This window comes from Ciona robusta, chromosome 6, assembly GCF_009617815.1.
Source record: "Ciona robusta chromosome 6, ASM961781v2".
Classification (NCBI taxonomy): domain Eukaryota; kingdom Metazoa; phylum Chordata; class Ascidiacea; order Phlebobranchia; family Cionidae; genus Ciona; species Ciona robusta.
The window spans coordinates 395,021-419,918 of NC_143240.1; the positions used below are offsets into that span (position 1 = coordinate 395,021).

The following is a 24,898-nucleotide window of genomic DNA, read 5'->3' on the forward strand; positions in this document are numbered from 1 at the left end:
ATTTTGTGCCAGCTTACGAGTAACCATGTAGCCTCTAGCACATGGACATATACGAGATACGCTCACAATGGTAGCAGCAACGAGCCTTGAATCCATTACCTCTGGGTTAGAGGCATGTAACCACTTTGCCACGGCGCTAAACAAATCATTTTATATTCCTATGATCTCTGATCTGCCCTCGCCCGACGGGAATGTTTTTTTTGAGACAATGTCACGTGGTTATTTTTCACGTGGTCTTGCTGCGCGCCTAAAATTTCTGACCAAAAGCATGTTCGTAAATTCTACTTTTACTGCTACTGTTTATGTTTAGCAAAATAAAATTGATATAAATAACCACTTGCTTGCGGTCATGCGTATTATCCCAGTTCGTGTTGAGAACTATACGATACTTTTAGATACTTTGCTAGAACCCAATTTGCAGATATTTTGTGCGCAAAAATGGATTATATTAAAAAGGATAAATATTCTGCATCGAATCAAGCCTGTCCTCCATGGCAAACCAGAAACCGTTCACCATTAAATGTTCACCACAGAAGAAAAGATGAAACTAGTTGTGATATGTATGCAAGAGGTGCAATTTGTAGGCCTGAGAGGAGACAAGACTTAGTTGCACGGTATGTTATGTGTGAATTTTTATTATTTTTACTGTTTTATTCTGTATTTGTATGAAATATTTGTATGAATTGTATCCACTGATGTATTTGTACCGGGCGAACTGTACATTTTAAGATTCGATCATGTTTTGCTTGCCTTCAACCCAAAGGTTACCTGTTCAAAGCTCGTCGCTGCTACCACTGTTGGCATATGTGTCCTTGTGCAAGACACTTACCTGCAATTGCTTAAACCAAGTGGTCATTTATTGAAGTTAAAGCAATCATCTACAAAGTTACATACATAGTAATGTAGCGGTTGAGGGTGCTCCGAGCACAAATATTTAATATATATATAATTATCTAAATTTAACTTAATGCATGAAGATTGAATTTTGCGTTGTGTAACTTTAACAGCTGGCCAGCTGGCATAATGTGTATGCGCCTGGATTGTTTCCTGTAACCCATGTATAACAATGCTTCTTTATATACAATGCTGAGAGACTTTGCCCTGTAACAATGCTGAGAGACTTTGCCTTGCTGTATAATGTGTATAATGTTTTCTCGTGTATAACGCTTCTTCTCGCCTTGGGAGTTCTCGCCTTTGAGTTATCTCCTTTATAAGCCCTGCCCTGTACTGTACAGCTAGGCAGTGTGAGCCTGGACCAGCCAGTTGGAGGCCGGAGAGTATCGTGACGTCGTTGTTGTTTTGTCGTTGTAACCCGAACTGTTTTGGTGAATAAACTGAGTTTTAAACCTGGACATGTTATGGAGTTGGACTGTGGGCTAACGTCTTATCACTTGACGCCCACAGTAACTCCTGGATTGCACAAGTTGTACAAAACAAAACTACGGCGTTATAACGACTGCCATTGCCCCGACAACACAAGGCTATTCTAGGTCCTAAAGGACCTGGTATTTAGGCCAGATTTGTTCCGTTATCCCAATAAGAGTTTACATAAGTTTTATTAATTCATTTATTCATAACATTGTCATTCCAAACCAATCTAGTTTTTAGTCACAGGCCTCCAAGATTTAATTCAAGAGAAAGTGAATGGCGGCCACCGCCGCAACATGATTATCATCTAAAAAACTCCCGACCCCCATATTCATCTGAATTTAACCGAAAGAGATCACCCTCAAGATCATCTGGTTTGCAACACAGAGATCCAAGAGGCAATATCTCCTCTCACGTCGGCAACTGTGCGAATATTCTTGCAAATAAGACAGCAGAGAACAATGAATATGAAAATATGTCTGTCCTAAATAAGAATTTGAATGCAAAAAATGAAAATGAAAATGACGCAAACTTGTCGGGCACCGATTCATCAAATATGGCTGAGTTTTCTGAGATTGAAGATCTGGTGGAAAATCCAATTAAAACTGTACCTGCTGTTGCTCAAGAAGTCCAGCAACCTGTTATTTCTGAAACCAAAGATTGTGGGTCACTTGAAACGGGCAGGTATACATTTAACTTTTTGTTTGTTGTTGGATGTATTGGTTGAGGGGAAATTCAGCTGCCACAAAGTGGTAAGCACGCCTGCTTTTGAACCAGATGTAATGGGTTCAGGGCTCATCGCTGCTATCACTGTGCTTTGGGGGTATGTGTCCTCGGGCAAGACACTTAACGGCAATTGCTCAAACCTAGTGGTCACTAATGGGTTGTCTAAATTAGTAGCCATAAATAAATAAAAAAAAAACGCCCAAAAATGATAACCCACCAACAAAAAAAATACATAGTAACTTGTAAGCACGAGGTGTATGAAACAGAACACCCTTGTTTAACAATTGTCGTTTTCTGCCTATGAGAATTTTTAAAAGTTTTAACATATTATGCTGTGTAAACTGATTTATTTTCAGCCATATATTAAGTGGATCATCAGACCATCTTGATTTAAGCGATCTGGAGAATTTCCTGGATGAAGAATTTCAAAGTAATTCTCCTATCCTGTCAACCAAGCAAAGCAACCACAGGTTTAATATATCGGCATACTCTGAATGTAGAATGCCGCATAATACATACCTGGGGCGCAACCAGGGGGGCTGTTTTGCTGTCATGACAGCATAGGCGTAAAGTTTTACTAAACGTTAGGGTTGCAAAAACCAGAAAAAAAGGAAGTCCTCGCGCCGGTAGGCGCGAAAAAAAAAACGGTTTGCAACCCTTTGTTTTCGGTTTGCAACCCTTTAAATATGTGCTTTGTAAAAGCTCATACAAACGTAAACGTATTCAGAATTACGTAGGGATGAGACAAATTAAAATTACGCGCGTTCGGCGAGTCCGTGTAATGAGAAACGGTCGAATCCGATTGCCTGGCGAGTGACGTCACAGTAGCTATGTCGCATGCGCCTTTCGTCAAGCCCGCACGAGTGTGTGGTTATTTTACAAACGAAGAAATAATGGCGTCTTCGTTTGGTCGAACGTAATTCTTTACGCATTATTAGTATTGAGAAAATCAAAGGGTTGCCAGGCAACCCTGCAACCCCGTAACTTTACGCCAGTGCATGACAGCCCCCTTTTCCGCAGACACGCACGCAGCCAGAAAGTGCTAAGACGCACACACACGCGTTGCATTTATTATTACATTCCTTCGCCTGAAATTGAAACAATTTTTCGTTCAATTGTTACGTTACTTGTCCTATTGTAACGTAACTATTAATTATGACGTTTCATAATATAACAATCTGGAGGAATGTGCTAACTGCCCAACCAACCATGAGATCGAAACATCGTGTATGAGCGTCACATTTTTACGCTCTGCGCCGGCGTAGGAAATAAAGCAAGACGCATGTGGTAGCATACATTCAACACTTAACAAACGAAGCAATCGTTGTGAATTTATTCTCGTGAAAAGTGACGTATCTCGTGCGGTGACAACAAAGATGTTTTTTGGCTTCTGTCCAAGCTCGGCCGGGAAGATACTTTGAAATATTATATTGCAATTTGTGTTGGTTCCAATTTACTGATAGCGTCGCTCCTCGCACTTATATTTGCACCAATTAAAATTCATAATAATCGCGGTTTATCTGCATTTTAAACAGTGGTTACCAAACTTTATCTACTCGCGTACCACTTTTTGGTTCAAGCACCGTTCTCAAACCACCTACACACTAAACTACTGAAGGCTCGTGAACAACTCATTTTAAATAGTGAAATTAGAAACCGGACGCACACCTATTTTTTCCGGGGGCATTCGCAACACAAACTTGGCACTGCCTTTCTCAAAGTTGCGTGAAAATAAAAGTAATTTGCCTATTAAACAGGGCAACAGGCGCGGTAATAAACAACCTAAATATGTTCCAAAAGTAGCACTGCTGTATATTTACGATGTTTTCCTCAGCCAAGCAGCATAATTATTACGAAACAGTAGGAATTCACACGTGGATTCATCGCGTCATAACAGCGATTGTTTGACCTGGAAATTGATTACGTCATAATAGCAATTCACACGTTGATTATTTGCGTCATAATAGCGATTGTTCCCTTGATTATTTAGCCTGCAGGTGTTTGAAAACAGGTTGAATATTTGGCTTTTCACGAATGCACATAAGTAAAAATAGGCTTGCAAAAATACTTTGTACACGCGTAAAGCAACGCCTAGGTTTAAAAAGTTAGGAACACCGGTGTAGGGAATATAACATGGAATGTCACGCTCTACGTAATTTATGTAAATTAAAATAATGCTTACGACATCACTAAAAGATCATTTGCGATCGTTTGGTGTGAACTTTTCAACTTAATAAGGTGCTCGCGTACCACCTGGGAGGCCTTCACGTACCATAGTTTGGGAAGCACTGATTTAAACTAATCATCAGAAACAGAAATTATACAAAAACTACAGATCGTATGGGAGCAAATAAAACACGATTGTTTACCAACAATCTCGTTTGTGATGGAACAATCGTAATGGTTTATCAAAGGTATTCTGACGTAAATAATCGTAACATTAACATGCGTAAATCTGCAACAATGTTTCATCCGTTTATATTAATTTAGATACGTCTTTTTAATAATGTAGTGTTAGTTTTAATTTACCGCGTAAAATAGAATATATATTTGTGTGCACAACCAATAAAGGGAGTGTTTTATCGCGTCAGAGATAAACGTGGACTGGACGTAAATATGACAGCCCCCTTTTGAACGCGCTGGTTGCGCCACTGATACATACTACAATTATTCTACTAAAGTTTTCCTTAACTCATACTGGTTAAATTAGTTATAACTTTCTATACCTTATAGCCTATTTAACACAAAACAGCTTAATCATAACGACTGTTGTTGCCCCACAACGCAAGGGTAAATTTTCATTCATAAATTTTTTATAACCATCCATTTATTAATAACCACTTGTGCATTCACCACAGGTATATAGAAATAGCATGTATAGCCCATTTAGGACAAAGCTTTTTCAAAAGTAAATGTAGCTCAAGTATATAACTTGGTATTAACTATATATATAGCGAATCGGTTTCTAAAATCCGTTTTTTTCAAACTGATATTGTATAAATGAGGTTTAGATGGATTTTAAGGTTTGGTCAGATTGTAGTAAGAAGCCACAGTAAAAAAGTGCATAATTTTACAGTTTATGATATTTTACATGTTTTTTTGCTATAAGTATGGTCTATGGTGGCAGATACAAGCATAAGATATAAAAAATTTCTTATGAGATCAAATATTATATCAGCAATTTGGCTTTGCAGGGTTTCTTCAATTGGTGCTTACTCATTATCACACATTTTTAGGCCTCATTTTTTTTATGCAATGTAAATGAATACTGAATAGGGATTTGCCGAGCCCTGAGCTAAAATACTCGTGTCTGAGTGTCTCCTTTTTTGACACCCTGCTAAAAACTGGTCCGAGCGCTGAGTTTTATTCAATATAATAAATTTTCATTGCGGATTGGGACTAAATGAAACTCTAGCTTTTTCTAAAAGTCTCTTTTTCTTATATCTTTAATTTATGTAATATTTCCTTGCTTTCTTTTACTTTGTCTGTGGTTTCAATTTTTAAAACGAGCATACACCCTGTATGCATTTGCATAGAGCCAGGTCTTATGATAAACTATTAAGGGTTTGTTGTTTTGAACAAATTTCGTTATCGTGAATTTGGTTGGAAAATATTTTGTGTAAAGAAAATATTTGTGTAATAAGAGAAAGCTTAAAAAAGACGGAAGCCGCAGTTTTGTGCTTTCGCAAAATTTACGCACTGCTGTATTGCGCGTGTATGGTGCATCAGAGAAAAAGCTAAATTGAAATTACTTATCAAGGTAAAATAGAAAATCCTGGTGCATAGAGAACATAGAAAAGATTATTGACAAGACAACAAGCTTCTTTTTTCTGCTTTTTGTGATATCTTGAAACGTAACATGGCATCCACCTCTGCATTCCATTAATTAGTTAGGGAATAGTGATGCACTCTGGAAGAGTCCTGTGTAGCGATTTGGTGCCTTTTTCTTTTCACTCTCTTTCTGTGTTTACATTTCCATATTGGAATTATGAAAAAATACTGGTTTACTGAACGCTACAGACAGCATGGATTTCAATTTAAACAGGCTCCTTTGTAATTAAAATAATCTTCTTTTTTAAGTCAATTTTTACTTTTAGAAACATTTCCTTCATTGACTTTTTTTTGAATATTTGGATAAGGAAAAACCCACATTAAAAAATTAGTAAAACAGTTTTCCATTAAAATAGTATAAAAAGTTAGAAAATAATAAGACTAAGAATGTAAAGTAAAGAATAACAGTAAATATTACAATCTGAGGTTATAGGTGCATTTTCTTGTTTTTTTTGTCTGCCATTTTCTTTGGAGCTTGTCTATCATGATGGTACCAGAAGTATAATATTTTAAATGAAAACATTGCACATTCTTGTACATGCATACATTGTAGTGATTATACATTACATTGTCCAATGCATGCTACAGAACTTAGATCATCTGCCTCTATCCCAGATGACTGGTTTGAGTCTTGATTACCATTGTTGGATTTTGTGTATTTGAAAAAGCTACCTAACAGCAATTGCTCCAGTTTAATAGACACTTAATAATTTGTTTAAATTTTTAGCAATAAGAAAAAATCAACCTACAAAGTTACACATTTGGCCATAAGCGGGCATGGGGTGTGTGAAGTAAAAAATCTGTGTCATAACGGCTCTCAGTGCCTCAACGCACGAGGATAATTGAGTTACAATCATTCTGCGTTGTTCATATTCATACATTGCCTTTGGTGTAGTAGTGCTGCAAGTGGATACTTTTTCCAATTTTCGGTTTTAACGTCACCCCTAATTTATTTTTCCTAATGTTGTATTGTAAAGCAAAAACGTGTATACTGACCAAAATCATAAAGCATAAAAATCATCGGTATCTTAAATTCTTAATCAAGTTTCTATTTGAATAATAGCTTTATTTCCATTTATTCATTCATACATATATACATTATTTGTCTCTTCATTTACGGTAACGAAGATTTAGAAATATTTTAAACAAAAAGACAGGATATTGCGACAAAACAACAGTTGTTAAAACACGCTTACAGGTAAAAACTTATTTACATTTAATTAAAAGAAAATAAGCGTGGTCACTGCATCTAGCACACAAACGAGCCATTTATGTTTAATTAGTTAAACTTCTAATAGAAAGAAAATTGTGCTTAAAGCCACTACCCGTACAGTGTATTATTCATATATAATTAAAAATAATTGCGTTTTCATTCAGCGAACAATTCTCCTCTAAAGAAGATGACTTGCCTTGTAGTGTGGCATCAAATGTTTCAGGTTTGCATGTAATTTTATACCAAAGAAACACTTTTTATTTGACACTTAAGTATTTTTTACTTGTAACATTTAACATTTTTTAAACCACTTTCATTTTGTAGCTAATTTCGTTAATTTTGCTCTTTTAATGGTGCGGCACAGTGGTTAATGCATTCCCCTCTAACCCAGGGGTACTGGGTTCAAGGCTCGTCGCTGCTACCATTGTGGGTGTAAGTGTCCTTGGGCAGGCACAAGGTGTATGCAACAGAACACCTGTGTTATAGTGAGTCAATGACTGTCATTTTTTTCAGCACGCACAAGTTAAATTCACGGACTATCATATTTAAAGTAATAAAAATTCCCAACCACATTTTCGCAGAAGATAAGAAACAGAGCGGCAAACTTAACACTCCACAAACTTCAGTTGATTATTCGTATTTATCGGAGATTTTGGATAAATCTAATAAACAAACACCTGGTTCTAATCAACCAGTTTCCAAGGTATGTTATAACAGGGTGGGGTAAGATGGGACACCTTTAGCACATGTTATCCAAATACACTGATCATGTTTTAAACAATTAACAATGGTCTATGGAAGTCGTAACTTGTATGGATACAGTTTTATATTTCTTTAAATGTTCTTTGTGTACTACCAAATGGGCGGGAAAATAGAATGAAAAGGTATTTTTAATTTAACAATGTTGATTATTTTTGTACAAACTTAATAGGAAATTGGTAAATTTACTTGATGCTTTCGAATTTTATTAGTGGTACCGTTCTAAAGGTATCTGAATAAAACTACAAATTAAATATTAAAAGCCTTATCAAATTTATCTTTATAAAGATAACAAATTTGTGAGAAATTTATAATCATAATAACTTTATTTGTCACTTCGATTACGGTAGCAAAGTTTTAGAAATGTTTTAAACGAAAAGTCAGGATATAGTGACAAAACAACAGTAATTAAAAGTAAAACACGCTTACGGGTAAAACATATTTACATTTTACCTTTTTTTTGGTTTAAACAATTAAACTTCCTTAAAGGTGAAATATGAACAACCTACGCCAAATAAAACATCTGTGACAGTTGATAAAAATCAGAAAAAGAAAAGCAAAAAAACGACAAGATTCACAAAAAAAAGATCATCTACCTCAAACAAAAAGTGGCGGTCACCAAAACGAATTTGTTCAAAAAGTTTGGAAGTGGATATAAAAACTGAAAACCCGGATGCAAGCCAGATAAAATATCCAATGAACGATAAACAGAATTTGAGTCAAAGTAAACAATTCGTGGAAAAAAGTGGTGGTCAGTTGCCAATTTTAAATTCCAACACTCAAAATCCTAGTAATGTTGCAATGTCTTTATCACACATGAAGGATATTAATGGTGCTTCTAATAGATCTCAAGAAGTGGGACCACAAACAAAAGAAACTGTTAGAAAACCTTCAGATACTAAAAAATGTGAAAATAATGTGCAAAACATTGAAAATAATGTTTCGCCCATAAACACCACTTCCAACCAGCCTGTTAACCAGCCTAATGACCAAGCTCCTATGGATGCTTCATCTGGTAAAGCCATGTTTCAGGATAGTCAATCAAGTCATCAGCTACAAAGTGCAGAGCCATTTCAACAGAGGGAATCTAATCTTCAGACATCTAAACAAGCCACAAACCGCACTTCAAGGAACACTGAACCAGCTTGTCTTGGTAATTTTAATTATTCTGTTTTACTAAATATATAACAGCTAGCTTTTTATGTGGTCACTACAGACTTGAATATGTGTATTCTAGGGGTAACACGCCAAGTTGCTTTAACTTTTTTAACCTTATCAAAACCATAGCGAAGACTATATTATTTAAAGAACAAAGATAAGGGAATCAACAGCAAAATACCAATTGGTAAAGCAGGCTATGGATAAAAGTGTAGAAAGGGTTTTAGTTAAAAAGCAAGGCTGTAAGACCCAAAAGATTCTTTTGTGCCTGGTTGGTCGTTCGAAATGACAGCCATGCAAAAAAAACAGTTTACCCAAAGTTTCAAGGTAATTTGTAAGTGGGCATGAGGTTTATGTGCAAAGCTCATTACTGCAGTATCTCACACTACTATAGTCTAAATCTTTTTATTGATTACATAACACAGACTTACAAGCATTAAATGCTGATTATGCGTTAATGAACGAATACGCACCAGCTGAAGACTGTGCTTCCTTATATCTCACGTCAAGGTAAATATATTTGTTCAGTGTTGACATTTTCAGCAATATTTGCGGTAGAATCCAATTAATATATAGGCGCCGTGGCGTAGTGGTTAGCGCGCCTGCCTCTAACCCAGAGGTAATGGGTTCAAGGCTCGTCGCTGCTACCATTGTGGGCGTATGTGTCCTTGAGCAAGACACTTAACGGCAATTGCTCCAACCCAGTGGTCACTAATGGGTTGTACAAATTATCAGCCATACATAAAAATGAAAAAAAAATCCACACCCGTGTTATAACGACTGTCGTTTTCCGGCCACGCGAGGATAAAGTAAGTTACATTCATTCATTCATTCAATATTAATAATTTAGAGGTTTAAAAAAGTGTGTGTTTGTAAATTGTGTGTTTGTTAATGACAAACGTTTTTTTATTGAAAAGCAAATAATATTTGGTGTGCGTAGGACACTTATTAGCAATTGCTCCAACCCAGTGGGCACTAATGGTTTGTCCGAATTATCAGCCATTCATTAAACAAAATAAAAAAATCCAAAAAAATAATCACCCACAAAGGAACATACATGGTAACTCGTAAGCTGACAAGAGGTGAATGAAAACTGGTGTTTTAACGACTGTCATTTTCCAGCCACGCGTGAATAAAGTAAGTTACGTTCATTCATAACCCTTACCCAGCTAATACAATGACAAGAATGCCAAATAAATTTGCTGAAAACCTTTTTTTTAGATTTATTTTTCTACTTTTAGATTGATTATTCTTGACTCTAAAAAAAATAGTATTAAACTTATTTTTTTTATAGGAAAGTTACAACAGGGAACGAAAACAAACCGAATTCTGTTGATCATAATCAAAATATTGTGGTATGCAGTTCTAGTTCTATATATATATATATACATACTAATATGTAATATATATAACACATATTAAAATATTGGGCGTTATTTATATTTTCAGAAAAGAATAAACTCAAAAGTTGATGAAAGTGAAATTAAGGTTTGTGTTGCGTTGTACTGTTTACACTGTTTGTAGGTTTTATCTGGCTATAAAATGCAACGCATAAAAAAGTATAAAAACTTAAAATTGTGGGTGTTAAACGTTGAGTTGAATTCACAATGGGTACAATTTTACTGATAATTCTCGTCTGTTAACACTCTTAACTTTATCTTCTTTACTGTAACAAAATAGACAATTTTGACTCTTTTTCCGGCGCCTTGGCAAAATGGTTGGCATGCCTGCCTCTAACCCAGTGGTAATGTGTTCAAGGCTCGCTGCTACTACCATTGTGGGCGTATCCGCATATGTGTTTTGGGGCAAGACACTTAACAACAATTGCTCCAACCCAGTGGTCACTAATGAGTTGTTCAAATTATCAGCCAAACATAAAAAAGTCCAAAAAATAATTACCCAGAAAGTAACATACATGGTAACTCATAAGCTGGCATGAGGTGTATGAAACACAAGACCAGTGAAAAAAGACTGTTATTTTTCAGCCTTGCAAGAATAAAGCAAGTTACATTCATTCAAGTTTATTACTCAATAGGAATCCCTTGATCTTCTTGAGATGTTGTTAAAGTTTAATAATTGCCCCAAAGTGGTGATGGCAGCTGATACATTGCTTCAAGTTTGTAAGGATTCTAATATTCAACATCCCAGACTTCATGGGATGATAAACAGGTATTAATATTAATTGTAGTAACTTTTATTTGGCTCTTCGAATACGGGAGCGAAGATTTATTAATGTTTTAAAGGAAAAGACAGGATATAGCGACAAAACAACAGTTGTTAAACACACTTACAGTTGAAAACATATTTACATTTAATTGGAAGAAAATAAGCGTAGACGCTACACCTACCTAATACTTTATCACTATTTTTTTTTATTTTCCACTTTTTTAGTATTCATGTGCGAGACGCATAACGACATCTGTGATGACCTAGTGGTCCCCTTATGGGTTGTCTAGCTAGAAGAGCGTTTCCGAAAAATTTTTGTGACCCCTTTTATTTTCTTTAAAATTTCTGCCACCCTTTACCGATAATAGAATAATATAAATCATATCGTTTGTCAAATTTGTTTACTCTTGGCGTTTTAAAAGTCATTATGCCAAGTTTGGGAAGTCATGGTCCAAATTGCCAGCCATGTTTATTAAAAAAAAGAATAAAAAATGACTGGTTATCGATACTCATTCTGTTTTTCTATGAATCTGGCCCTGATCTAGCACTCTTGAGCTAACAGATTACTGAAAACAGAATACATCTCATTTTTAAATCCTTTTTTTAGAGTTAGTGAAATGCTGGTGAAATTCAACCAGTTAGAATACTTGGACAAAGTTATTGCTGCTGCTGTTGAAAGAAAAATGAAACTACAAAATCGAATTATTGTCGCGTTGTTTCATTATTATGAAGATAATGGACTTACTAGGAAGATTAAACCTATTATACAGAAGGTAGTTATGGTTAAATTATGAATGAATGAATGAATGTAACTTGCTTTATTTTCCTGTGGCCGGAAAATGACAGTCGCTAACACGGTGTTTTGTTTCATACACTGGCCAGCTTACTAGTTACCATGTGTGTTACTTTGTGGGTGATTATTTATTAGGGAAATTTTTTTTTTAATATATGGATGATAATTTGGATAACTAATTAGTGACCACTGGGTTCAAGCAATTGCCGTTAAGTGTATTGCCCAATGACACATACGTCCACAATGGTAGCAGCGACAAGCATTGAACCCATTACCTTTGGGTTAGAGGCAGGTACGCTAACCAACAGCCACGAGGTGTATGAAACACCCATGTTATAACAACTGTCAATACACTGCCATGCTGGGATAATTTAGTTGCATATGTGGTAACTTGTAAGCAGCCACGAGGTGTATGTAACAGAACACCTGTGTTATAACAACATGACATTGCGTGGCCATGCAAATATTTACATTTGTTTTCTTATCGAATTATTTCCAAACAGATTTCTCAGCATGCATTGCTCAGCCAACATCTTCTACGTAATTTAAAATGCCGGTTTTTGGACAAATCTCCAGAAAAACAAAGTGATAAACATAACTATGAAGACAGAAATGCTGAAAAATCTTTTATCGATTCAAATAAATATGACGTAGCACATACCTCCACACGGAGTCAGCAGAGTGCAAATCGAGGTTCGAAACGGAAAAACTCTGATTCTCGAAACTATTCTGATCCAAAAAGTTCTGAAGCTCGGGATAAAAGAGGTCAGTTGATTGCAGGGGTGTATCCAGGAATTTAAAAAAGGGGGGGTCCGCAAGTTTTTGTTTAGAAAATGAGTGCGTATAAACGCAATGTGCTCGATAAAAACATACCCTGACTGACATAAATAATAACGCACATAATAGGAAACACGAAAGATTTTTTTAAAACGTTTTTAAAATTTAAAAAAAAAACATATACCTACCAGTACCAAGTAACGTACATGGTAACTCGTAAGCTAGCACAAGGTGTATAAAACAGAACATTTGTGTAAAAATGTTTTAAAAGTAAGCATGTTGTAACAACTGTTATTTTGTCGCTATATCTTGTTATTTCGTTTAAAATATTTCTAAATCTTCGTTACCTAATCCAAGTAACAAATAAAGTTATTATTTCTTTTCTGCTACTCTAAAATTAATAAGTTACATTGATAAATATATGTTTTAAGAAACTTATTTTAGGAAATTATGGTCCACATAAGTCATTTCGCAAATCCAAAAGCATCGATTCCGAAACCTTTGTTGATAATAAACATAAACCTAATGGAAGTAACACGGACTTATCCATGTTGTTGATGAACAGAACATCAAGACACAAAGTATGTGATAACATTTACGTTTAGGAAAATAGAAGTATGGTCGCTAGAGTTTAACTATTACTATATATAATATATATATATACGTAAAGTATTTTTATTTAAATTTTAGCATATTAGGGTGGGGGAAGATGGGACACCTTAAGCACGTAATATCCAATTAACTTAAACGTGTTTTAAACAAATAACAGCAGTCTATGTGGTCGTGAGGATGCAGTTTAATAAATCTTTGAATGTTCTTTGTTTACTACCAAATGGTACGTGAAAATAAAATGGAAATGTGTCTCATCCTAAAAAACCTCATTGACGAATGTGGCAAATGCGCTATATTTTAGATGCTTGTTTGTATAGATACATAACATCAGTGTAAAAGCTTGGGTAACATTTGTTAAAATACAGTTACATTCATAATTGTCAAAGATAAGGAACCTCATTGATTAATCTGTCGAATGCAATGTACTTTGGCACTGCTTGTTTGTATAGATAACTTTGATGTAAAACATATAAGTTTTATTTATGTTATTACAGAGAAGGACACCAGGCATAGATGCAACAGACAAGTCAAACCTTGTGTCAAAGTTTCAGGTGTTTTTTCAAATATATTATGCTTGTGTGAAGTGTTTTGTTGTTTAATATTTTAACACTTATTTAACCCTGCTCGTTAACTTATAAAACATATTTTGTATTGAATGAATGAATGAAACTTACTTTATCCTGGCGTGGCCGGAAACGACAGTCGTTATCACACCGGTTTAGCACCTCGTGCCAGCTTATGAGTTACCTTGTATGTTACTTTGTGGGGGATTATTTTTTTGGGGGATTTTTGTGTATAACTGATAATTTGCACAACCATTAGTGACCACTTGGTTGGAGCAATTGCCGTTAAGTGTCTTGCCCAAGAACACATACGCCCACAATGGTAGCAACGTCGAGTCTTGAACCCATGACCTCTGGGTTACAGGCAGGCACACGCGCTAACCACTATGCCACGGCGCCGGACTTTACACACTAGTTGGGTCATTACACTTCAGCTTACATACGTGTTTTAAGCTTAAAAAATAAGTCCTTTTTTTTAACCCTTGATTGTCAGTTTAAAGCACCACTCAGCTACCATTCTAGGTGTATGTTACTTCGCACAATACACTTAATGTTAATGGCTCCAACGTAGTGGTCAATAACCTTTTTTGCATGGTAATATGTTTATGCGAATAGCGATGCGCATAAAGTCCTCGTTTGGTAATTAGCTAACAGCATTATTTTGCATGGTTATTGGTTTATGCGCGTATCAACATTGAGTTAGCTTTTTTTAGCACAATACTTTTAAATCTAGTTTATAAGTTTTAAAACTTTACGGTGCTATTACCAACTAAAAACTGTAAAAATAATACCCAACAATGATCAGGCTTTTAAAATTGAAACTGTCTTTCTAGCATATTTTTCTTTACACGCATAATTTTAGTAACAACCGGCCTCCTACAGTGTAACGTTATGCGCTGTAACTTTATTCTTGCATGTAAATATGCCAGTAATTACGACATGGCGGTAACTAAATGTCATTTCTTCATTTATTTTTCACCACAATACATTATTGGCTGCAGCGACTGCACTTCTTAATTGACACTCTCATAATTTTTATTTATAGCTCTGTTGATTCCTTTCTCCTTATTCTTTAAATAACACGATATTCGCTGTCGTTTTCAAGGAGATAAATAATAAATTATGTTGTTATGTTATGTTACACAGAGTGCGGCAAGCAGAGAGGATTGGACGGCTCTTGGTAAAAACTTTGTCCAACTTTTATTTCTGATTAATTCGAAGCAAACAGAAGAAGACATGCTGCTTACATTCGTTGGAATAATGTCCGTTAACAAATTATTTGACGCTTCAGTGTTTATTAAGTTCGACAAAGCTGCAAGAATGCATTTCAAAGGTGAAATATAAATAAATATATCTTATTTAAGAACATAATAATAATTGTAAACTAACTAAAAAAACTAAAACCAACTAACTTTATTTGTCTCTTCGAATATGGTAGCGAAAATTTAGAAATATTTTTTTGCGAAAAAACAGGATATAGCGAAAAAACAACAGTTGTTAAAACACGCTTACAGTTAAAATATTTACACTTAGTTGGAAGAAAATAAGCAGACTAACCAGCCATTTATGTTTAATTATTATCAAGTTAAACTTATAGTACAAACAAAAATGTGCGTAAAAAATTATTCTTGTTTAATGACTTTATATGGTGGTTAACACATAGCAGGAAAAACTCATATTCATAGCATACCATGGCAAAATTTTCACTAATTCTACATTAAAACCATAAGATTCTTTCTTTCTCAAAGTTATACTAACATGGGTGCTGTTTCACACACCTTGTTTTTACATAAACAGCTACCCCATATTTAACTTTATAAAGTGTTTTTTTATTGGCTATCAATTTGGCTTATTAGGATTTAGCAAGATATGTTATTGTGATTAAAAAGGTTATAATATAAACATTATTCTAAACTCAGATTATAAAGACGTACAGATACTCAACAGATGTCTGGCAAGAATTGCTATATCGCTTGTATATAACAGTGGAATTAAGTTTGTAAGTATGTTCGATAATATGAAAACCTATGGTATATCACTTGTGGTACATGAAGTTCTTATAAGTGCAATGTAAGCAACTTATTTAAAAAGTAAATCAACACTAAATAAAATAATAGCAATAATTGGTGTGCAGGACCGTATTTTTTTTATAAAATAAGCTATACAAAAACTGTGTATAGTAGGGTGGGAGAAGACGGGACACCTTTAGCACACAATAACCAAATATCCTAATCGTGTTTTAAACAATTAACAACGGTCTACGGGAGTTTTGAGGATACAGTTTTATAATCAGTTGAATGTTTTTTATTTACTACCAATTCGGACAAAAAATAGAATGAAAAAGTGTCCAATCTCCCCCACTCTACTATATAAAATGTTGGACAACTTTAGAGTCGCTTTTAAAGTCAAACAATCTTTATGAAATAATAGTAATTAAGGTACAATGTGCAGACTTAAAATTCGAAACACATTGATTTATAAATTCTTCACCAGGCTCATGGTGTTATAGAGTATATGGTTTCTACAAGTCTGGATTATATTACCACATGCCCTGTGCCGAGCAAAGATTCATCAAGTGGAAAATGTTTTAACGCAATCAAGTGTCTTAAAATATGCATACAGATGGAAGATTATAAGTTGGCTGTTAAACTTATTAAAGGTAAGAAATTGTATATAGTATTGTATATAGTTATGCATTTAAAATGCCCATTTTTGTTTGAATCCGTCGAAAATAAAAATGGTAGGGTGGGGGAAGATGGGACAGCTTTTCATTCTATTTTCTCGTCCCATTTGGTAGTAAACAAAAACTATTTAAAGAATTATAAAACCATCCTCATGATTCCCATAGACCTTTGTTAATTGTTTAAAACACGAACAGGATGTTTGGATATTATGTGCTAGAGGTGTCCCGTCTCTTAGTGACCATTTAGTTGGAGTAATGACTGTTGACCCCAGGACACACACCCACAAAGCAACAATTCTAAAACCTGGTATACTTTATTTATAAACGAGCACTCTAACTATTGTGACATGATGCCAAAAGGTAATGGGTTCAAGGCTTGTCACTGCTACTATTGTGGGTGTATGTGTTGTTGGGCAAGACACTTAACAGCAATTACTCAAAATCAGTGGTCACTAATGGGTTGTCCAAGTTATCAGCCATATATAAAAAATAAAATAAAACAGAAAATAATTATATACCTACTAAATAACATACATGGTAACTCGTAAACTGGCAAGAGGTGTATGAAACAGAACATCTGTGTTATAACGACTGTCGTTTTCCTTGCGAGAATAAAACAATTTACATTAAATTTATTATTTTACCCATATATATTTATTCTTCCAGAGTTCTTCATAGTACATCATGTAGATATAATAGGACCTGTACAAGGAAAGACAGTTTGTGAATTACTAAATCTGATTGCGCAACAATTACTCGAGTTACATGACATTCATGAAAGCTTGATTTGTATTCAGTCAATACCCCTTAAGTATTCTAAAGGTAATAATAAAATTTATCTATATTTTTTTATAACTGTATTTACCACTACATTCTATTCCATTTTTTGTGGGTCTATTTCAAGGACCTGGGATTTAGGTCAGGTTTACCCATTTTTATCCTTGTGTGCTTACGAGTTGCCACACTTTCTACTTTTTGTGTATGATTTTGCTCTGATATGACTTATAATTTTGACAATAAATTAGTGACCACTGGATTGGAGCAATTGTTGTTAATTGTCTTGCCAAAGGACACATACACCGATCAGTGTTAGTATCGCTGCAGAGCATCGAACCGGGTACCCCTTGGTTACCATGCAAGCACCAATGAGCCACGGCGACAAACCAACTTTTACTTTTAACTTGGTTGTAAAATTGCTGTCTTAAATCGAAATACTCTGTTTTGTAATATTACTCGCATTTTTTGTTTTGAATATTTAGCTTCAAAATGTTGATTATTAATTTTTTGCTTTAAATTTATAACTGATAGTTACAACCTTTAATAGTCACTGCCAAACTGCTTTTAATTTTTTACCTTTAAACTTTAAGATTTAATGGACACTATGCAAATTATGGTTTTATTAATGTGTCTCTAAAATATGTGCGAACAGCACCTCTGAAACACCCAAGAACAGTCCTTAGCGTCCTAGCTGTATCCCTAGTTGTTGCCTCTTTTTGCATACTAGTTGATAAAAAAGTAGCAAGCAATTCATATTCGGGCATATTTTAGAGACACTGCTTTAAACTTGCAACTTCTAACTTTGAAATAAAAAGGTTAAATTATAGCCCTTTAATATTTCACAGGTATAGAGGTGAAAGTCCTCGAACAGATCCTGAAACATCTCCTCACAACATCCACAGAGGAGAACGTGATCTCCTCCATCCACATCACGCTGGATCAACTTCTCAATCGAAATTTTATTTCAAATCTTTCGCTCGTTCGACAAATTATAAATAACGAAGGGGTGGCGAACGCAAACGTGCTTGAAGTTTATAAATGCGAGTTTTTTAACTACCTATTTATGTATATATATATATATTTGTTATTACATATTATTTTTCAAATTCAAACAGACTGACATAAAATATAAAACAACAAAACACATTTTCTGCATGAAAGTTTACCATAAATATTTTTGTACAACATATTTTAAAAGTGAGGTACGTTTGGCATGTTAGGACATATGAGTCACGTAACATGTTTGTCTGGGGTCACAATTTACCCCAATTTTAAATTTAATCTGACATAAGGATCTGGCGTTGTGAAAATATAACCGACAAAATTCAAGTCCAACCAATTGTTATATTAGAAAAGAAACTGATATTTTAAATGTGTTTTGCCTCTTAATACAGCTTTTAACTTGCTGTTAAGTGTCTATACAAACAAGCACGGCCAAATTATACAATAAAACTCCGAAAAAACTGTAAAAAAAAGTATAAAAAGCTACACTATTACTTACAATTGTCCCACCCCACACGGGTACATATGAATGAAACTATACCCTCGCGTGGCCGGTAAACGACAGACATTATAACACGAATGTTGTACAAAAGTAACTGCCATAGTTTTTCTTCATTGCAGACATGGAAAACAGAGGAATTTACACTTACCCGAAAATAGATCAATTTCCTCACTTAGTTCTTATCCCCCACACTATGGGTCTTGTGGAAATGTCACTTGCATTATACAGGTTATAATAATAATATAATTTATTCGCTTTTCGGATTTTTTAATTAAAATTTATAGCCCCAAAAATTCAAAGCAGTGAATTTAAAGTGGAAAACTGAAAAGTATTGAAATTTCTGGTTTTAAAATTAATATATATAACAATAAAATAACTTAATTTGTCTTTTTGATTACGGTAGCGAAGATTTAGAAATATGTTAAACGAAAAGACAGGATATAGCGACAAAACAACAGTTGTTAAAACCGCTTACAGCTTGCAGTTGTAATTTTGGACTGTCATATATTTTTATTATATCCTATGAGATTTCTACTTTAAGAATATGGTGGTGAATTATGATTTGTTATAATAAAGCCTTTGTCGTGCATTTTTTTTGGTATATTTTAATTTTATACTTTGATAAAACATGTCACTCCGCAGGCATTTGGTTGAACTGTCAATATTTCTTACTGAAATTCAAGAAAAACTGAAACGTGATCTTCCATTGCGAATTGTGTTGACACATAATACTGGAGCTTTGGCAGATCTTTCTGAAAATAAAGATAAGGTTTGATGTTGTTTATTTTAAAAGTTCGACCACAAGGTAACATACATAGTAACTCCTAAGTGAAGGCACGAGGTGTATGGAACAGAACACCCAGGTTATATTGAATGTAAATTATTTATCCTCCTGTGGCAAAGAACCACAGTCGTTATAACACAAGTGTTTTGTTTCATACACCTTGTGTAAGAGTTACCATATATGTAACTTTGTTGGTGAATATTTTCCTTTTTAAAAATTTTTCTTGTTTTTTATTTGTATGGCTGACAATTTAGACACATACGCCAACAATGGCAGAAGCGCAAGCCTTGAACCATTACCTCTGGGTTACAGGCAGGCGCACTAACCACTATGCCACGGCGCCGGACAATTTTTGTTTGTAACATTAAAATACAAATTTACCCTTTACAGATGAAGGCGTATAATGACAGTGAGAATCGCTTGGTTGAAACATTACGAACATGGATGATACCAGCGTTGAATATACAGAAGAAATTTATGATGAAGCAACCTAACGTAAAGATATGTTTAGTGTTTTTGCAAAGTGTATTTAATGAAGCGTTTGTAGCAATTATTTAAGTTGTATGTAACTCGCTTTATCCTCGCGTGGCCGGAAAACGACAGTGGTCATAACCTGGGTGTTCTGTTCATACACCTCGAGCCATCTTATGAATTACCAAGTATGTTACTTTATGGACGATTTTTGGGGGATTTTTTTTCTATGTGTGGCTGATAATTTGGACAACCCGTTAGTGACCACTGGGTTGGAGTAATTGCTGTTAAGTGTCTTGCCCAAGGACACATATGCCCAAATTAGTAGCAGGAGCCTCAAAGTTTTGTTGTCGCTTACAAGAAAAAAAAAATAGTGGTTTTACTGAGATTAAGGCACTTGGAACTTGAAATTTTAGTGGGTTCAATTTACAGTGATAACATGCATCATAATAACTAAAAGATACAATTGTGGGCATTTGTGTCTTGGGCAAGACACTTAACAGTTAGTAAACTCATGCTCTGGTCTGAGTATTTTCTCTACTTTGCTACAATTTCAGGCATCATGTATTATACAGTGCTGTGGTACATTGGTTACCACAAATAACTCATTAATAGCATATATGGTAACTCATAAGCTGGCACAAGGTGGTAAACCCGTGTTATAACAACTGTTGTTTTCTGACCACGACAAAGCAAGTTAACTTATAATTATAATAATAACTTTATTTATTTTTTTAATTACAGCAGAAATATTTTAAACGAAAATACAGGATATTGTGACAAAACAACAGTTGTTAAAACACGCTTAGATTTAAAAACTTCATTCATTCATCAACACAGAATTTATTGACAGGAGGTAATGATTAACGTGGATGGGTTAACAGTTCTACAATGGATGCTTACTAACACTGACTACCAGGAACATGCTACACCAGGTTAGTTTTTACGCACACTTTTGTTTTTATTAGAAGTTTAACTTGATAATAATTAAACATAAATGGCTCGTTTGTCTGCTAGGTGTAGCGACCACGCTTATTTTCTTCCAATTAAATGTAAATATGTTTTTAACTGTAAGCGTGTTTAACAACTGTTGTTTTGTCGCTATATTCTGTCTTTTTGTTTAAAATATTTCTAAATCTTTGCTACCGTACTCGAAGAGACAAATAAAGTTATTATTGTTACATTATACCTGTAGCACCTAAATTTTATATAATTCTGATTTGTTGGTGCACTGGAACTAAACCTAATATATAGTCGGGTGGGGGAACATGGGACACCTTTAGCACATAATATCCAAATACCCTGATCGAGTTTTAAATAATTAACAACGGTCTATGAGAGTCATGAGGACATAGTTTCATATTTCTTTAAATGTGCTTGTTTACTACTAAATAGGACGAGAAAGTAGAGTTAAAAAGTGTCCCATCTTCCCCCATCCTACTGTATACGTGCCATATTTTTAAAAGACATTAAGCCATGTTAAAATCTCAAGTGTTTTGCAGCAAACTGTTTTTATATAAAAATTAGTTAAATTTTTCTCAAATGTTTCAAGGTGACAGCACACTTTTATCCTAGATTCGTTCACAAAATTTGTATCTAAATTTGTTAATTAGTGTAAGTTTCACAGCATTCCTGAGCCTGTTTTTAAATAGGATGAATATATTTTTATACTTTTTACCTTTAAACCATATTTTTTATTTGTTTGTATGTAACTAGGAGTCTAGTACACTATAGGTGGCTGTACACAGTATCCGGAATTCGTCCGTTTTGTCTGTTTTGTCCAGATTTCGCTGCCGCATGCGGAACTCGGTAATGGATTTGCATACGATTTCGCAAGCGAATTCGCATGCCGGATACTGTGTACAGTCACCTTATGATTGCATGTATTTTTTTGGTGGGGGGACTATGATTATGTAAGAATTAATGTTATGTTTTTAACATTAAGAGCTATTGAAACACTAATATTAGCAGTTTATTGAACCAAACATACAGGCCGACACCGCACACAAAACCAAACAACTGAAAATATTGCAAGTTCCGTGCTGTCTGTGCTTCATGATATCATTCGGTAAGTAACAACTATTCTTTGTGAGTGAGGTCCTTGTCAAGGACCTGGGATTTAGGGGGGATTCGGCCCATTACCCCAAAACATGGGAGAATTTGCTTTGGAATGGCTTATAATATGAACAACCCATTAGTAATTGCTGGGTTAAAGCAATTGCTGTTAAGTGTCATGTTTGAGGACACATACGCCGATTAGTGTTGCAATCGCTGTCCAGCATCAAACTGGGAAACTTTAGTTATGATGCAAGCGCCTGAACCACTGATCCACAGCGCTGGACCCTAGAAGTTACAACTATACAGCTTTGTCTGATGATTGGTTCAGTGGCATTATACAGGGTAAACAGTTGACCTTCAAAAATCCTCATGTGGCAGGAAAACGACAGCGCCTAATATAAAGGCGCCGTGGCAAAGTGGTTAGCGGCCTGTCTCTAACCCAGAAGTAATGGGTTCAAGGCTTGTTGCTGCTATCTTTGTGAGTGCCTTTGGGCAAGGCACTTACCCGCGATTTTTCCAACCCAGTGGTCACTAATGGGTTGGTCAAATTATCAGCAATAAATAAAAAGTCCAAATTGGTAACCTGTTAGCTGGCATGAGGTCTAGAAACAACTATGTTATAATGAGTGTTTTTTAGGCCACGTGAGGATAAAGTAAGTTACATTTAATTAACGGAACTTGTTTATGCTTGCTTGGGCTCCCTTATTTCATACGAATCTCGCCTGCTGACAAGTTCTGTTAAACTAAATAAGTAACGTTTATTTATTCAGTAAGAAGATGCCTTCTATTCCATGAACAAGTTATCAAGATGTTGGACACAAACAAATACAGACAATTTATTTATTTTTATTTTAAAACAACAAGTTCCTTTTATCATGCACCTCATTTCTTAACTACTGTGTTCTTTATCATGTTCTGTGAAATAAATTCTTTTCGTTATGTTACTGATGTGATGTGTTATAAACAGAATCGTAATGTATAGCATTTCAAAGCTTATATTTAAAAGTGGACGAATCAACGTTGTTTAAATAAGGATATTAAAGACATTAAATATTGGCTTTTATTTAAACCATAGTTATATATAGTAGGGTGGGGGGAGATGGGACACCATTTAAATCTATTTTCTCGTTTAATTTGCTAGCAAACAAAGAACATTTAAAAAATTATTAAACCGTATTCTGACGACCCCCATTAACCGTTGTTAATTGTTTAAAACACAATAAGGATATTAGGTGTTAAAGGTGTCCCTTCTTACCCCACAATACTATACCATTATAAATACGCCGATGTATAGTATCGTGGGACAGAACATGAGACATGTATTTTCATTTACTGTTCTTGTTCTATTTAATTGTAAACAAAGAATATTTACATAAATATATAACCGTATCCTCACCAAAGAGCGTTGTTACTTGTTAAAACAAGACCAGGAAATATGGGATATTATATTTTAACCCACAATATGGCAGTTCCTGACGAGATCTCGCGCGTCCTAAATGGCTATTTTAGCGTGGGCGCGTGCTATCATTGAAACTTGGCGTGCAAAGCATATGCATTTCGAAAGCACATTAGGAATTCCTACTTAATTTAATAAATATTTGGTTCATTGTGTAATTAATTGGCGTGCGTAGGACAAGCCATACTTTGTATATTGAAATAATCACCCACTGAGTTACATGTGGGAACTGCTAAGTGGACACGAGGTGTTTGAAACAAAAATGATTTTATAACGATTGTCGTTATTGCCCATGCGAGGACAAATAATCTGCGCTTCCAATACTTATATAGTAGGATGGGGGAAGTTGGGAGACATTTTAACTCTATTTTCTCGTTTCGTGTGGTAGTAATCAAAAAACTTTCAAAGAATTGTAGAACTGCTCAAGACTCCCATAGACCGTTGTTAATTGTTTAAAACACAATCAGGATATTCGGATATCATGCGCAAAAAGTGTCCCATCTTCCCCCACCCTACTATACCAACTGTATAACTTGTAAACAACTTAGTGTGAATAAAAGAATAATTGTAAATCATTCATTTCTAAAGCATGTTAACGGTTTAATAATTTACAACCCTCGCAAAGTCGAGTTTGCTATCTGTTGTATATATTTGATTGTAGGTGGTTTTGAATGTTAATTCCTATTGACGTGTATCTGCAATCTGCAGGAATGACATCGATGCTGCAAGATTATTTTCATAAAGTTTGTGCTCATGCAAACTGCAAAATCTCTATACTGTATTCCCCACCAGAAAATCTCACCACATCTTTGTAAACGCCAGTATAATATTGTTGTATGTAACTAGGAGTCTAGTACACTATAGGTGGCTGTACACAGTGGCAACATACAGGGTAAACAGTTGACCTTCAAAAATCCTCATGTGGCAGGAAAACGACAGCGCCTAATATAAAGGCGCCGTGGCAAAGTGGTTAGCGGCCTGTCTCTAACCCAGAAGTAATGGGTTCAAGGCTTGTTGCTGCTATCTTTGTGAGTGCCTTTGGGCAAGGCACTTACCCGCGATTTTTTCAACCCAGTGGTCACTAATGGGTTGGTCAAATTATCAGCAATAAATAAAAAGTCCAAATTGGTAACCTGTTAGCTGGCATGAGGTCTAGAAACAACTATGTTATAATGAGTGTTTTTTCGGCCACGTGAGGA

General features: G+C 34.9%; 1 protein-coding gene across 4 annotated transcripts; it reads left to right on the forward strand.

Annotated features, from left to right (window-relative positions):
* Nucleotides 1-244: 244 nt before the first annotated feature.
* Nucleotides 245-23,187, forward strand: LOC149734611 (uncharacterized). 4 transcript variants are annotated; one of them, XM_089879998.1, is made up of 25 exons: nt 245-614; nt 1,615-2,052; nt 2,451-2,564; nt 7,303-7,361; nt 7,720-7,841; nt 8,387-9,050; nt 9,481-9,565; nt 10,350-10,410; nt 10,505-10,543; nt 11,091-11,224; nt 11,829-11,994; nt 12,518-12,779; nt 13,236-13,372; nt 13,898-13,954; nt 15,113-15,299; nt 15,886-15,965; nt 16,460-16,625; nt 17,316-17,471; nt 18,272-18,466; nt 19,050-19,158; nt 19,573-19,699; nt 20,105-20,209; nt 21,039-21,120; nt 22,178-22,253; nt 23,014-23,187. In XM_089879998.1, the coding sequence occupies exons 1-25, from the start codon at nt 439-441 to the stop codon at nt 23,036-23,038; spliced, it is 3,822 nt and encodes a 1,273-aa protein (XP_089736124.1). In that variant the 5' UTR covers nt 245-438; the 3' UTR covers nt 23,039-23,187. The 4 variants fall into 4 exon arrangements, 3 of the variants coding, with proteins under 3 accessions (XP_089736124.1, XP_089736123.1, XP_089736122.1); XR_016385187.1 differs by having other exon boundaries at nt 248-614; nt 1,609-2,052; nt 22,157-22,253; XM_089879997.1 differs by having other exon boundaries at nt 249-614; nt 1,609-2,052; nt 7,723-7,841.
* Nucleotides 23,188-24,898: the final 1,711 nt, after the last annotated feature.

Coding starts and splice junctions, on each gene's coding strand:
- LOC149734611 (XM_089879996.1), top strand. CDS start 439: ATGGATTATATTAAAAAGGATAAATATTCTGCATCGAATCAAGCCTGT. Junction 10,411..10,504: donor ATCATAATCAAAATATTGTG/GTATGCAGTTCT, acceptor TTATATTTTCAG/AAAAGAATAAACTCAAAAGT. Junction 16,626..17,315: donor GGCTGTTAAACTTATTAAAG/GTAAGAAATTGT, acceptor TTATTCTTCCAG/AGTTCTTCATAGTACATCAT.